Genomic DNA, 12,748 nt, shown 5'->3' with positions numbered 1-12,748 from the left:
CAGGCTCCGGACCACTTGGAACAGCCTCCTGGGACAGCACTCTGTGGACATGATAGAGGCAGCATAATATTCCTTTTTTGCTGCCTTCACCGCCACGTGATAGGCTGAAGATACAGCTCTAGCCCGTGTCTGATCGTCTTTGGAGCGAGACTTCCTCCACCGGCGCTCTAGCCGTCTCACCTCCTGTTTCAGAGCTCGTAACCACGGATTGAACCATGGTGCAGTCTGAGCCCTGTTCAGGGGGTGAGGGCGTTTCGGAGCCACCCGATTTAATGCCCCAGTGATTGCGGCATTCCAGCCACCCACCAGGGTCTCGACCGAGTGGCTGTTGGCGTGCCCCAGAGAATCCCCAAGCGCGTTCAGGAATCCATTTGGATCCATAAGACGCCTGGGGCGGACCATTTTAATGGGTCCTCCACCCCTGCAGAGGGGTTGTGGAACCGAGAAGTCCAACGTCACCAGATAGTGATCTGACCATGACAAGGGGGTGGTGGATATACCCCCGACTTCCAGATCACTCCCCGCTTCTCCAGAAACAAACACAAGGTCTAGTGCATGACTGGCTACATGGGTGGGCCCAGTTAGAATATGGTGCAGCTCCCAGGAGGCCATGGTCTCCATGAAGTCCCGAGGTGCTCCTGTGAGGATGGCCTCCGAATGTACGTTGAAGTCCCCCAACACCAGTAAGTTAGGGGACTGTACACGCACATCAGAGACCACCTCAAGCACCTCGGCCAGGGAGTCAGTCGTGCAGCGGGGTGGACGGTACACGAGCAGAATCCCCAGACTGCCCTTCGGGCCCAACCTCCAGTACATGCACTCAGCAACCTTAGTCTCCTGGAGAGGGGGTCTGGTGAAGACCAAGGACTCTCGGTAGATAACAGCCACTCCCCCTCCCCGATCCCCAGCCCTCGGCTGCTGTGCACACGAAAATCCGGCTGGACACATGGCTACAAGGGTTGGAGCAGCAGCCTCGGCCAGCCAGGTCTCCGTAATACATGCCAGGTCTGCACCCTCATCCAGGATCATGTCATGGATGAGGGAGGTTTTCTGGGTAACAGACCTGGCATTGCAGAGCAGCAAACGAAGGCCAGAAGATGGGGTCACGCCTCCCCCAGCCATCCTTTGGCTCTGGACAGGCCCGGAGCAGGGGACAGATACTACACATCTCTCCCTTGTTCCCCTTACCTGGCATGGCCTGCCCCTAGCGCTCTGCCAGCGCCTGCCGCCCAGCCTCGGTATGTTCTGGCCCCCAACACTCCCCCCACTGCCTCCGTCAGGTGGACACATGCCCCCTTGCTCCCGCCTATCAGGCAGGCTACCCACCCCTAGAAACACAACAAACCCCCCCAGAAACAACAACAACAACAACTAAAAAAAAAATCCCCTTAAAAATAACACCAGGCAGGAGTCCACAGGGAGGCCTGGCGGCGGTGGCGGCGGCGGCGGTGGCGGTGGCAGCGGCAGCAGCAGCAGCAGCAGGCCCGCCTCTTCCCCGGTGGCGGTGTGGTGGTGGCCTCTCCTGCAGGCCCTGGCTCTCCCAGACCACCTCAGCCAGCCAGCTTATGTAGCCCCTCCAGGGAGGGGCAGGTGGAGCAGCACAGCTGGCTCAGTACCTGGGGCCTGGTCCTGCAGGGACTGGCAATCTGCCAGGCAGGAGTCCACAGGGAAGGCCTGGTGGTGGTGGTGGTGGCGGCGGTGGCGGCGGCGGCAGGCCCAGCAGCAGCAGGCATGCCTCTTCCCCAGTGGTGGTGGCTTCTCCTGCAGGCCCTGGCTCTTTATTTATTACTTTTCTTTTATTTATTACTTTATTGAAGCTCTCAGCTAGAACACTATCATGTCTTTTCTTCATGCTTAATATACCCAAAGTAAAAAATTTGGTTGCTGTTAGTGTTTACAAGATTTTGCAGTGTTTCCAAAACTTGTATTACCAGAGATGAGAGGGGAACAAAAAGAAGTGAGGGTGGTACACCATACAAAATGATGAGTGCCACCTTCAGGTTGTCTCTCTAGGATTGTTTTCTTACTAAAATAACAGCCAGTCTGAATGGGTCTACATGTAGCTGTTGATGGCAGCAAATTTATACCAAAGGCGATGCTTAGACATTTTTTTTTGAAGTCCTATAAACCATCCCCTACCCCCCACCCCACCCCACCCCACACACACACTCAGGGTACAAGTTGATCCAAGGTAGCTGGGAGTGGCAAAACCACAGTGGGAGAGTGGATCCCATGACATGAGATGTAATAGACACAATGCAAAGGAAGAAAGGGGCAGGGAGGGAAGAAAACAATTCTTCCACTTACTGTGTAAAACCAGAACTTCACGATTGGTGCATTATAGAATTCATAGATCTTTGTTCCAATGGGAAGACTCCTTTGTTTTTTGTTTCCGTCCTCTTCATCTCCCTTTCGGGAACCAGTATCAGCATTTGCATCCTGAAAGGGACACAAGCAACCAGGCAGCTTATTATTACAGATTGTTACCTCTGGAGGACTTCCATCCATTCAGAGTTCAGGAAAAAAAGTGTGTGTGGGGGAAGAGTTTGGATGACTGAATCTTGACAAGCGCTCTGCTTACTTGTTTGTTTTTTCTTTTCTTCAGACACACATTTGTCAGGTACAAGAGGAGTACTAGAACTCCCACTGCTTATCATATGTAAACTTATTTTGTTTGTCCTTCTATTATCTCTAGTCAGACTGGTTGTGTAGGTTTTTGCAGTGCTTCAAAAACCTGCAAAATCTGTTTGACCACAGACAACAGTGGCTAAAAGAAATGACTGTGTACACCAGGGGCAGGTCTACAGAGAGGGGCTTATAGAGGGAGCTCAGCGCAGAGCGCAGCTTCAGGAAAGCTAATGCCCACCTGACACCCCCTGTGCATGTACATTTGTGGGGCAGCTGTGGTGGGGTGATAGTGGTAGTGGGGTGGAGTGGGAGAGGGGGCTTAGAACTTCCTCAGGTTCTGAGGGGGAGTAGGAATCTCAAACAGAAAATACTCAGCACCCTCACCAGGGTTCTTTGGGAAGAGGGAAGCCATGACTATTAAACTGGCGGAAAGCAGAGATGTGGTTGTCATATAGAGAGGCCCATAAAGGCAGTTCTGGGAAGAGAAGTTCTGGGAAGAGGACATACTGACCACGTTTTCCTCCTCTTTTTCTTTTCCAACTTCATTTTCCTTTGAAGTCTGGTAGGAAAAGTCATCTTGAGTGCGGAATTCCAGGAACAGGATGGTGGGCGGTAAAAGGATCCCCATGATAACCTGTGCAAGAAGAGGGGGTTGGCTCAATGCACAGTAAGGCCAACTTAAGATTTACAAACACCGAATCCATAGAATGGTAACTCCTGGCCAAACAAGGTAAGACGGCGGAGATCTGTGACTGGGTCTCCTGTCTCTCTATCTTTTTTTAAAGCAGCTGTCTGTTCAGGTGGAAGGTGAATTCAGTCAGGACTGTAGCAAGGGGAAGGGGCTTAATTGTTTTCCCCAATGTAAGTGGCCACCCACTGAAGCCTTACCCTAAACAGTAGCTTCAGCAGACAGTGGAGGTGTGTTACATTCAGAAAACAGTGCAGATAGCAAGGGATTTTAAAAACATTCCTCCTCCAGTATCCAGTCTCAATCCAGTTCACACCCACATGGCTTCTTAAGAGACGAGAGATCTAATTGTGGATCTCAAATGTCTTATCTAGTTGGCTTCTAAGGTGTTTGAAGGTAGATAAGAGAGACTAAGGGCACAATCCTATGGTCCCGAGAGAGCGTCCCAGAGACCATAGCATTTTTTGGATTCCCCCACCTGAGGCTGTAGATACTGCCATGATCTTGGAAGCGGAACTGTGTGTGCCAGGGTTTCAGGCAGGATTCTTTCCCAGCCTACCTGGAGATGTGAGGGATTGAACCTGGGACCAACTGCATGCAAAGCAGGTGATCTACCACTGAACTATGCCCCTTCCCAGATGGCCTTCAGAGAGAATTTAACAAATTCATAGAGGAGTAGAGCCTCTATAACCGGTGGCTATGGGCCATGGTAGCAAAACAGATCCTCCATGTTCAGAGGCAGTATACTTCTGGAAACCAGATACAGGCAGGGGAAACAGTGGGAGAGGTCTGTTGAATTCATGAAACAGGATGGTGGAGAAGATGGACCTTTTGTCTGGGTTCTTATAAAACATGAGTGTACTGCAAGCACCTTAGCCTGCTACTACAAAAACCTTCTGAAATAGCCAAGCCTTAACCAATCCCCTAAAGTGAAAAGATCTTGGACCTGATGTGCTTCCCTAGGCAAGGAATTCTACAAAGAGGTTGCCGCCACCAAAAAGGCCCTGTTCCTCATAGCCATCAGCATAACCTTAGGTGGATTTAGAACACAAGGAGGGTCTCCTCCATAGCATGTTGTCAGGAGACATGTGCCATGTTTTCCCATGCGGCACTCAAGATGCAGCCAAAGGTGGACACTGATTTGGGATTGTTCAGAGAATTGACTGCCCTCTAGTAAACAAACACCCAATCTCAACTGATCTCGGAAGCTAAGCAGGGTCAGCCCTGGTTAGTACTTGAATGGGAGACCGCCTGGGAATCAGGCTTCCTGCATTGAGCAGGGGGTTGGACTCGATGGTCTTGTCGGCCCCTTCCAACCCTATGATTCTATGAAATGCATCTGCAGGCAACAGCAGCTTGTTCCTACCTTAAGGCCCGGGTTTTTCCGCATGCGCAACCTTCCCATCCACATGTCTGTCAGTAACATCTGGCTGCAAGTGTGTGCAATGAAGTCCCTGTGTTTAGCTGCCACTGCAAGTTTCAGACAAGTAGAATTGCTCCAGTTTTTCAGCTCATAAGTCAAGAGCTTCATGGCCACCTGTTCATCATGCTTATAGGACTGATCCAGGAGCTCCACAGCCAGCTGGCCAAAATCCCTGGAAAAATAAAGAGGCAGGAAGGAATCATGTCTAAGAATCAGCTATAGGTCAGATACAGTTAAATGCTGACTAGTTTGGGGGAAAATTGGAAAGACAAAACCCAGCACATTTACAGAATAACTTAATCTACAAGCACTGTTGGTTTCATTTGTAGAAAAGCAGCCTATTTAGATGGATGAATGGATGGATGGATGGATGGATGGATGGATGTTGCTTCAACTCTAGGTGGAGTATGTATGTATGTATGGCATTGCAGGCCTGCCAAATGTTCACAAGGTGACTGATGTATAATAGAAGTCTTTGCTTATTTAATCTGAAACTTAGATACACTTTTATCCACTGTACTGGTCTCTGACATTATTATATTGTGGTTTCGGGGAGGGGAGTGATTTTCTTGTGTTTTATGGTTGGTTTAATTGTTGTCAGCTGCCTGAATGGTGTGTAAACATCAGAAGGGCAAGATATAAATTTTTCATATAAAAAAGGAAATACTGTAAATGTTTATATACCACCCTTGAGTGTGCAAACCTCCCCAGGTGGCTAACAACTAAAAAAAAAAAAGAAACAAAGAAACAAATATATAAAAATAACATCACAAGAACAAAACAAAAAACAGATCAAAGTGGTCAAACCAGTAAAATCCATAAATGTTGTTGATTAAAACCAGCTTAGATAACATGCTGAAAGACCAGGGCAAATACAAAAAGACTTCACCAGGCACTGAGAAGACATCAGGTTCGGTGCCTCCTGAGACTTTCTGGGGAGACATTCCAGAGCCTGGGTGCCACAACTGAGAAGGCCCTCTGTACATTCACCACTTCAGATAGCAGAGCGATTCAAAGAAGGGCCTCTATAGATGATCATAACATTTGGGTGGGTTCGTGTTTAAAGCCAAGAATATACGTATAAGATTAAATTACAAAAACAGTAAGACGCTCTTCCAGCTAGTTATGTTGGGACCAGTAAGGTGTGCACCTAAATCTGGACTGTTAGGAGCCCTTGTTCAAGCCTGATCTATTTTCTACAGGGATGTTCCCACTTCTGAAGTTCCTGCGAGAGAGATGGCACAGCCAGCTCCATGTAAGCTGAATGTCAGCAATTGGCACAAGAGGCAGAGTTGCCCGGATGCTGATACCACAATGGTACCTCCAAACCCTTGCAGTGGCAAATACCTCTTCAGTGAGTTGTGCTTCCCGGTTCCCTGCTACCTTGATCACCCAGTCTTTTTCTTGAACCACATGACTACAAACTTTTGGTCTGTCAACCTCACACAACACACCCAAGAAAAATGAACCTGTTGTTGGCATTTTCCAGGGGAGCGGCCCAGAGACAGTTGGGTCACATTACTCCCCCAGGTAACTGGGTGTATGTTTCACACCAGCCCGCCATGCGCTCCAGTTGACTAACTTGGAGTTGTTGTCCAGGTCTTGGGAGATGTCGTCCACCAGCTCACTCTCCGAAGACTCATGGGCCATGGCTTTGTAGAGCTTGCAGGCCACCAGAGCCTTGGCCATGGTTTCCTCTCCACGCTGCCAAAGGAACAGGGCCATCTTCTGCCTCTTCATCAGCACTGCCCATACCATGAGCTCATGGAAGGGGTACTGGAAACGGCTGACCTCCGGATCATCCACATCAATGTCGATCTCCTCCTCCTTTTTCTTCTTCTTCTTCTTTTTCTTCTTTCCTTTGCTTGGAGGTTCATCATCCTAGGGAGGAGCAATGGAGTTAATGTCACTTTGAGACTACAGTGCCACAGTTAACAGCAAAGGATGCCGGCAATTAGAGGGCTGTGGGGAAATGCGTAAGGAAAAGGCTGCATGCTGTTGTTAAGCTGTAGAGCCCCAGAGCGAACCAGGAAATATGAGCATGCAAAATTAGTATGTGTGTTAATCATTAATACAAGGGAGCCTTCTTATAGCAATCACAGTAATTCCATGCAAAGCTTCCCTGCAAATCCACAACACAGGCTCTTATGCAAGCATTGCAGTGTAACGTTGCACCTGTGCGAGTGGGGGATACGCTGACCCAGCAACTTCAGATGGGTGTGTCAATCCACCTAGGTTCAGATAATGTGACATGGCATTGGGCTACTGTTGAACTCACTGCAAGAAGGACCCCATGTGATCTCCAGTTTGAAATGTTAAAGGTTCTGTCAAGAATGATGGCCTGTTTTCCAGCCTGAGATGAGGCCGTGTTGTCCCGTCAAGTGCAACCATCTGGAATAGTGTGTTATCGAGAGGCTCCTCGGCCCTTCGCTCAAGGCCAGGCACAGTCCCTGCTAATTGGGGAGTGACAACAACTGGGTTTGGTGGGGAGTTCCAGCCTCTTGGAGCCACCCAGGGCAGCCCACCCAGGGGCAGAGCCGGTGACCAGCTAAAGCAAAATCTGCCCTGGGTTGCCAGGGCTGGGCTTTAAAAGAGGCCTCAGGTAGAGGCATGGGGTCTCCCTTTGTCCTGGTTCTGCTGACAGCTGGTTGCTATCCTGGGAGGCCCATACTTAGGTATGTTAAGGACAGGCCAGGTAGGTTTATTATTTTGCTTGGGTGTGCACCCCACCCTGTCGCAACTGCGCAGCAATGCGGCTTCAAACTAGCATCTCCTGCGATACACTTGAGATTGACTGTGGGCTTCCCTAACAGACTCACGGTTCCCTTTTTTGCCATTATACTTAATGGCATGTGAGCGTGGGGGTGCAACACTTCATGGGCTGTTTTGTATTTTAGGGGTTCTATTGTGTCTTTCCCACCCTTGTTAGTTAGAAGCATAGAATAGTAGGGTTGGAAGGGGCCAACAAGGCCATCGAGTCCAACCCCCTGCTCAATGCAGGAATCCAAGTCAGAGCATCCCTGACAGATGGCTGTCCAGCCTCGTCTTGAACGCCTCCAGCATGGGTTGTTAAAAATGGGTTGTTCTGTGCTCCTTCATTTCCACGCCATTGTCAGGAGTGCCCTGGCGGCCTTTTTCAGTAGACTCCAATAGCCAACTCAAGACACAGACAAAATGATTCTTTTCAAAGCTTTAATCCTTTTACAACTTAATGACTCTTTCAGAGGCTAATCACCAGCAACTAAAGCAAGGAACAGCATAGTGGCCTAAGCTTCGAATAGGCAGTTGATCCCCATTTGAAAGAGAGTCACTTGAAGACCCAGAACTTATGGGCTAAGGAGAGATCATCCCTCTCTCCCTTGGGTGCATGGGAGGCGGCCGTTGCTTGTATGCCAAACGGGTGCTACGCCTCCTTTCCGCACCCTCCATCGCTCGTCGCTCCCTGCGTCTGCGTCAAGCATCTAGCAAGCCTCGTTCCCACACTTTCTCACTGGGATCACTATCTATCTCAGGAATGCCGGCAGGAGGAATCTCTGCCAGCTGCTGTGCCTGTGAGGGATGAGCTGCCTCCTCTCCCACGGATTGCTGTTCCTCCTCAGAATCAGAACTGCTCTGGGGCACTATGGGCTCAGTTTCTACCCTGACAGCCATCTGTTTGTCAGTTCCCCAGCCCGAGACTCTCACAATGGTTTGCACTCAGAAGTGTGAGCGGTACGTGCCTACCCATCACTCTGAAATGGTGGCTGGAGTGAAGACGGTCCTCCCCCAAGATCTACCTCCCCCGGCCCTTGGGCACTCAGTCCAAAAGCATCCATTGCGAAGATACAAAGCTGCAGAACTATGCAGGAGTGTGATTAAGTGACTGAAAATGCCTCTCCGTGCCTCTGTAACTGTGCAGCTGCGAAGGGATGGGGGGAGTAAAGGGGCATCACAGAGTGACGACACAAGTACTACACATGCCTACAACACGCCCATCGCAAAATGTGAAATCAGTTGGGGGAAGGGACAGATAGGCCGCAACCGCAGCACACCCCCAAAATCGCAGCAAAACACCACCTCAGAAACCCGCGGTTTCCAGGAGAAAACCACGGATGGCCGCGAAGTGGCGACTGTGCCATCTATCCCGAGGGACCTCGACTCGCAGCCACCCCGGAGTAAAAGGCTTATGTCGCTGTAACCGGATCATGCAAGCTTTCGCAGGGCAGAGATGCGACACAATTGTTTGCCTTCAGAGGGAGCTGCCCATTGTGTCTCTAGATGAATCAGTGATATGGCCTACTGTCCCTCCGAGTGGCTTCTGCTAGGCATGGGCTGCATTGCAGCCCTGCTTTAAGTGTGATTGGGTCATGCAGGCCCCCTTAGTGCAGAGAGGTGGAGCACAATGGCCTGCCTTTATATAGGGCTGCCTGCTGTGTCTCTGAAGGAACCAGTGATCTGGCCTGGCCTCTTTCTGTTAGGGGCAGGTAATTCTTGGAATGTGATTACTTAATATGCATGTAATTCTTGCCATGATCAGAACATTCAGTCACTCCTGTTTCAGAGGCATGGCGGAACTGCTTACCTACAGAGAAAGAACATGTAGACAAGTGACTTCTGTAGAAACATGGGGTGTGTGGTGGAACTCCTCAGTGGGCAGTGTTCTTACACACTTGAAAATTAAACTGTTTCTGGTGTAAAAATGAAAGGGAGCTCCCATTTCAATTCAGAACAAAAGTATATCTCAGCAACCAGAATTTTAGAAAGCACAGATAAAATCCTTTAAAGCAGCAAGAAGAACATGCACACCAAAATTAATTTTTGGATGCCATGCAGAGACTGAGCAGAGTTGCACGCAAAAGGAGAAGACAACAGAGGGAGAAGACTAAAGGGCATGTTCACCTTGGAGCACACAGTCTCTCCTCTTTCTGATGCAGAGCACACCGACAGGATTCTTATCTCATTTCCTAAAGGGACAAGGAGGATGCGGACAGACCATTACTGCAAGAGCCAGCATGGAAGTAAGCCACCGAAGAGAGCTACAGAGAGTAGAGCAGGAGTCTTAAAGGATAAGGACCACCATGAAAAATCATAATTCAGGCTTGGAAGGAGGCACACCAACTTCCAGTTTTCAGACAGCCCAGGCGTTCCATATTTACCATTCTTTAAGAGGCAATTGTGAAGACAACTGGGAGTCCCAGAATTCTCCCGCAAAATATAGCCCCATCCTCCTGTGTTGAGAGGGCCGGGCTTGGATTCCATTCCCCGGAAGAGGTGACAGGCATCGTCAAAGCTGGCCGCACCGACCATCTCGTGGGAGGAGAGGCATTAGCTATCAGATACATGCAGGGCCAACTTCAAGAGCAGGTATGGTCAGGCATACTTCCTGGCTTAATTGCTCGCTTGAAGGGAGAAGCAAAAGGGCTGCATGCGCAGGCAAACGGCTCGTTCAGATTGTGGCTTATTAAGATGAAATATGATTGTCCCAGGGCCATCACCAAGGGTAGGCATGGTTGGGCACCTGCTGAGAGCCCATGCCCCAGCAGGGGCCCACTGACAAGAGTCCTCTGGACTTGCTGCCCCTCTTCACCACTGCAGCCCTCTTGTTCATCTGCCTCCTTCTCTGACTCAGGCAACAGTGGTGGTGAGATGGTGGAGTAGATGCCACGGCCGACGTCCTCCCTGGCTCTCTGCCTGTCAAGCAAGCAGTTGGCAGCAAGGATGGAAAGGGGAGGAGGAGCAAGAGCTGGGGACCATGGCGGTGAGACAGTGGGCTCGCTGAAGGAGGAGGGGGCCCACTGAGGGGGCCTTGCCCAGGGCCCTCAGAAACCTGGAACTGGCACTGGACATCTGTGGAGCCAGTGCATGGCCTGCTGCATATAGCACATCTCTGGACTGGGGCCATTGTTGACCATTTTAGGCTCTTTCAACCCAGCCACCACCCGCCTTGGTAGAGCTGAACAATTGCTCTGCAGTCCTCAGAAAAGGCAAAGAGAGTTCAAAGAAGATTACACATTCTTGATGCTTCCTTTGCACAGTGCAAAGCTGCTTACCAGCTTTCAGAGCAACAAGCTTTGCTTTTATTAATATATAAGTGATTTAAACTGTGATATGACCATATGTGCTTGTGCCCACTTAGAGTAACAGCTTCTATATTTCCTGCACAGCAACATTTTCCTTTACCCTAATAGCTCAAAGGACACATACCAAGCTTGGAATAGTTTGGACGTTGCAAGAAAACTGAAAAGTGATTGAAGAGGGCCGTTATTGAGCGAGGCTGGATGGATGCGCACAGTTGCCCCAATCCAGTGGACACCTCCACATGCAGTAGGAGCAGAGCACATGTGGAACAGCTGTTTGGCACAAGAGCACCCACCAAGGACCCCGCGACATGCAGGGAGGGGGAAGAGGGAGCTTGATTAACTTTCTGCATGCACAGTCTGAGATAAGATCCATCTGGCTACATCGAGAAAACCGGAGCCCCTCATATGGGGATGCCCTGGCAGAAGCAGACAAAACAGCTGTGATCTTGGCCATATATGGATGTTCACTGCTGCACTCAAGCACACATAATCTGGAACCAAAACTGGGCTACCCCAAAGAAGTTTCTGCGTGCTCACAAGATTCCCTTTGTATGCAAACATAATTACTTTCTTTTGTAAATTAAAAGAAAATGATATTTTTACCTCCCCAAAACAGCCTGACAAGAACCTGTGAGCTTCCAGGAAGTACGGAATGCTGAGATGACAATTGAGAATAAGAAACAGAAAAGGAAACTGGAAGTGGGTAGAGGAAGAGGGAAATTACCCAACAATTTATAGTAAGTATCTGGGAGGGTAGGGGAGAAGCATGCTGTGGGGTTAAAATGATGTCCTTCTGGCACTATACAGGGATTTGTCAGGAGAAAGGAAAGATAGGTCACTTTTTCCCTTTCCCACTCTCCAGAAACCCGGTCCCAATTATAAAGCTAAAATGCTCGGATTCAGGGCCGGCAGTCAGCCCCAGAACTGAGCCTTCCAGAGCTATATAGCACAGCAGGGGAAGGCCTCGGGGTGGGAAAGCAGGGGGAAAGATTTTTCCCCTCTCTCTCCTCTCCTGAAGCTTACCACCCTGCCGGGCTTACAAGGCCCCTGTTTCTGGCTGGCTGGAATCCTGATGAGGAGGACTCCTCTTAGGGTTGGGGGGATCAGTGGTGTAGTGGGAGATTGTGAAGAGCAGGCGCTCATCATGGCAATCCCCATAACCACTCCCCCAAGGAGGGTCCAACATTGAAGGCAGCTGTGCCGATCGACATCAACAGAGAGGTTCTAGCAGATTCATCTCCAGCAGAGACAGGGCTTTGGTAAAGCAAATGGGTCTTACTTGCCCGGTCAAGACCAGGCCATCCCCAAATACTCAGCATTACAACAGAGAACGATATATCGTTGCTGGAAAACATTAATTTCTGCCCAGCTATTGTGAGGATTGCTGCTAAACTCAGAGGGAACAGGGAATGCTGGGGTGGGAGTGGGGAGATGATGCCAGTTTCCCTGCTAATAAAAAAGTGCCGGTGTTGCACCCTTCCGAGCCCTGGCTCCGTTACAGAACTGGGATATACTGCAGTGTTTTGTTGTGGGCCCCACTTGTCTCCAGGCACTATTGAACACACATATTCATGTCTGCCTGATCCCTGATATATGTATGCTCACCTTCTGCAGTTTCCTTGCAGGAAGCAGAGACAGCTTTACCATCACCTGCCATCTCAGGGAGAGCATGCTGGGTGTGATTAAGAGAAGCAGATGGGGAAATCTGGCCCAAGACATAACCTACTGGGAAATGCTCCTGCTCAAGCCTCACTGAAATCGACAGGAGCAATTCTCTCGCACAGCTCTCACTAAACCACGTGGTGAATTAATACTGAAACACGGTCTATAAATACTGTAACATAAGAAAAATAAAACAGATAAATTCAAATGAATAAATGTGATGGGCTTGCAGAGGCAAGCTGCCTAGTAGATGGTTCCACCCTGTTTCATTTATGTGACTGGGGTGGG

General features: G+C 49.6%; 1 protein-coding gene across 1 annotated transcript in view; it reads right to left on the bottom strand.

Annotated features, from left to right (window-relative positions):
• Window positions 1-12,748, bottom strand: part of TRPM1 (transient receptor potential cation channel subfamily M member 1) — a 153,929-nt gene that overhangs the window by 22,055 nt on the left and 119,126 nt on the right. Inside the window, exons 16-19 of the mRNA XM_084816707.1 lie at window positions 6,322-6,620; window positions 4,683-4,911; window positions 3,140-3,262; window positions 2,308-2,439 (exon numbers count right to left, since the gene is read on the bottom strand). Of these exons, the coding sequence (XP_084672833.1) occupies window positions 2,308-2,439; window positions 3,140-3,262; window positions 4,683-4,911; window positions 6,322-6,620 (783 nt within the window). The remainder of the gene's footprint in view (window positions 1-2,307; window positions 2,440-3,139; window positions 3,263-4,682; window positions 4,912-6,321; window positions 6,621-12,748) is intronic.

This window comes from Heloderma suspectum, chromosome 11 (assembly GCF_057233095.1).
Source record: "Heloderma suspectum isolate Gila_16-S chromosome 11, 16-S_ref, whole genome shotgun sequence".
Classification (NCBI taxonomy): Eukaryota; Metazoa; Chordata; class Lepidosauria; order Squamata; family Helodermatidae; genus Heloderma; species Heloderma suspectum.
Note: the sequence above shows the minus strand (reverse complement) of the source record. Positions and strands in the feature narration are given on the sequence as shown.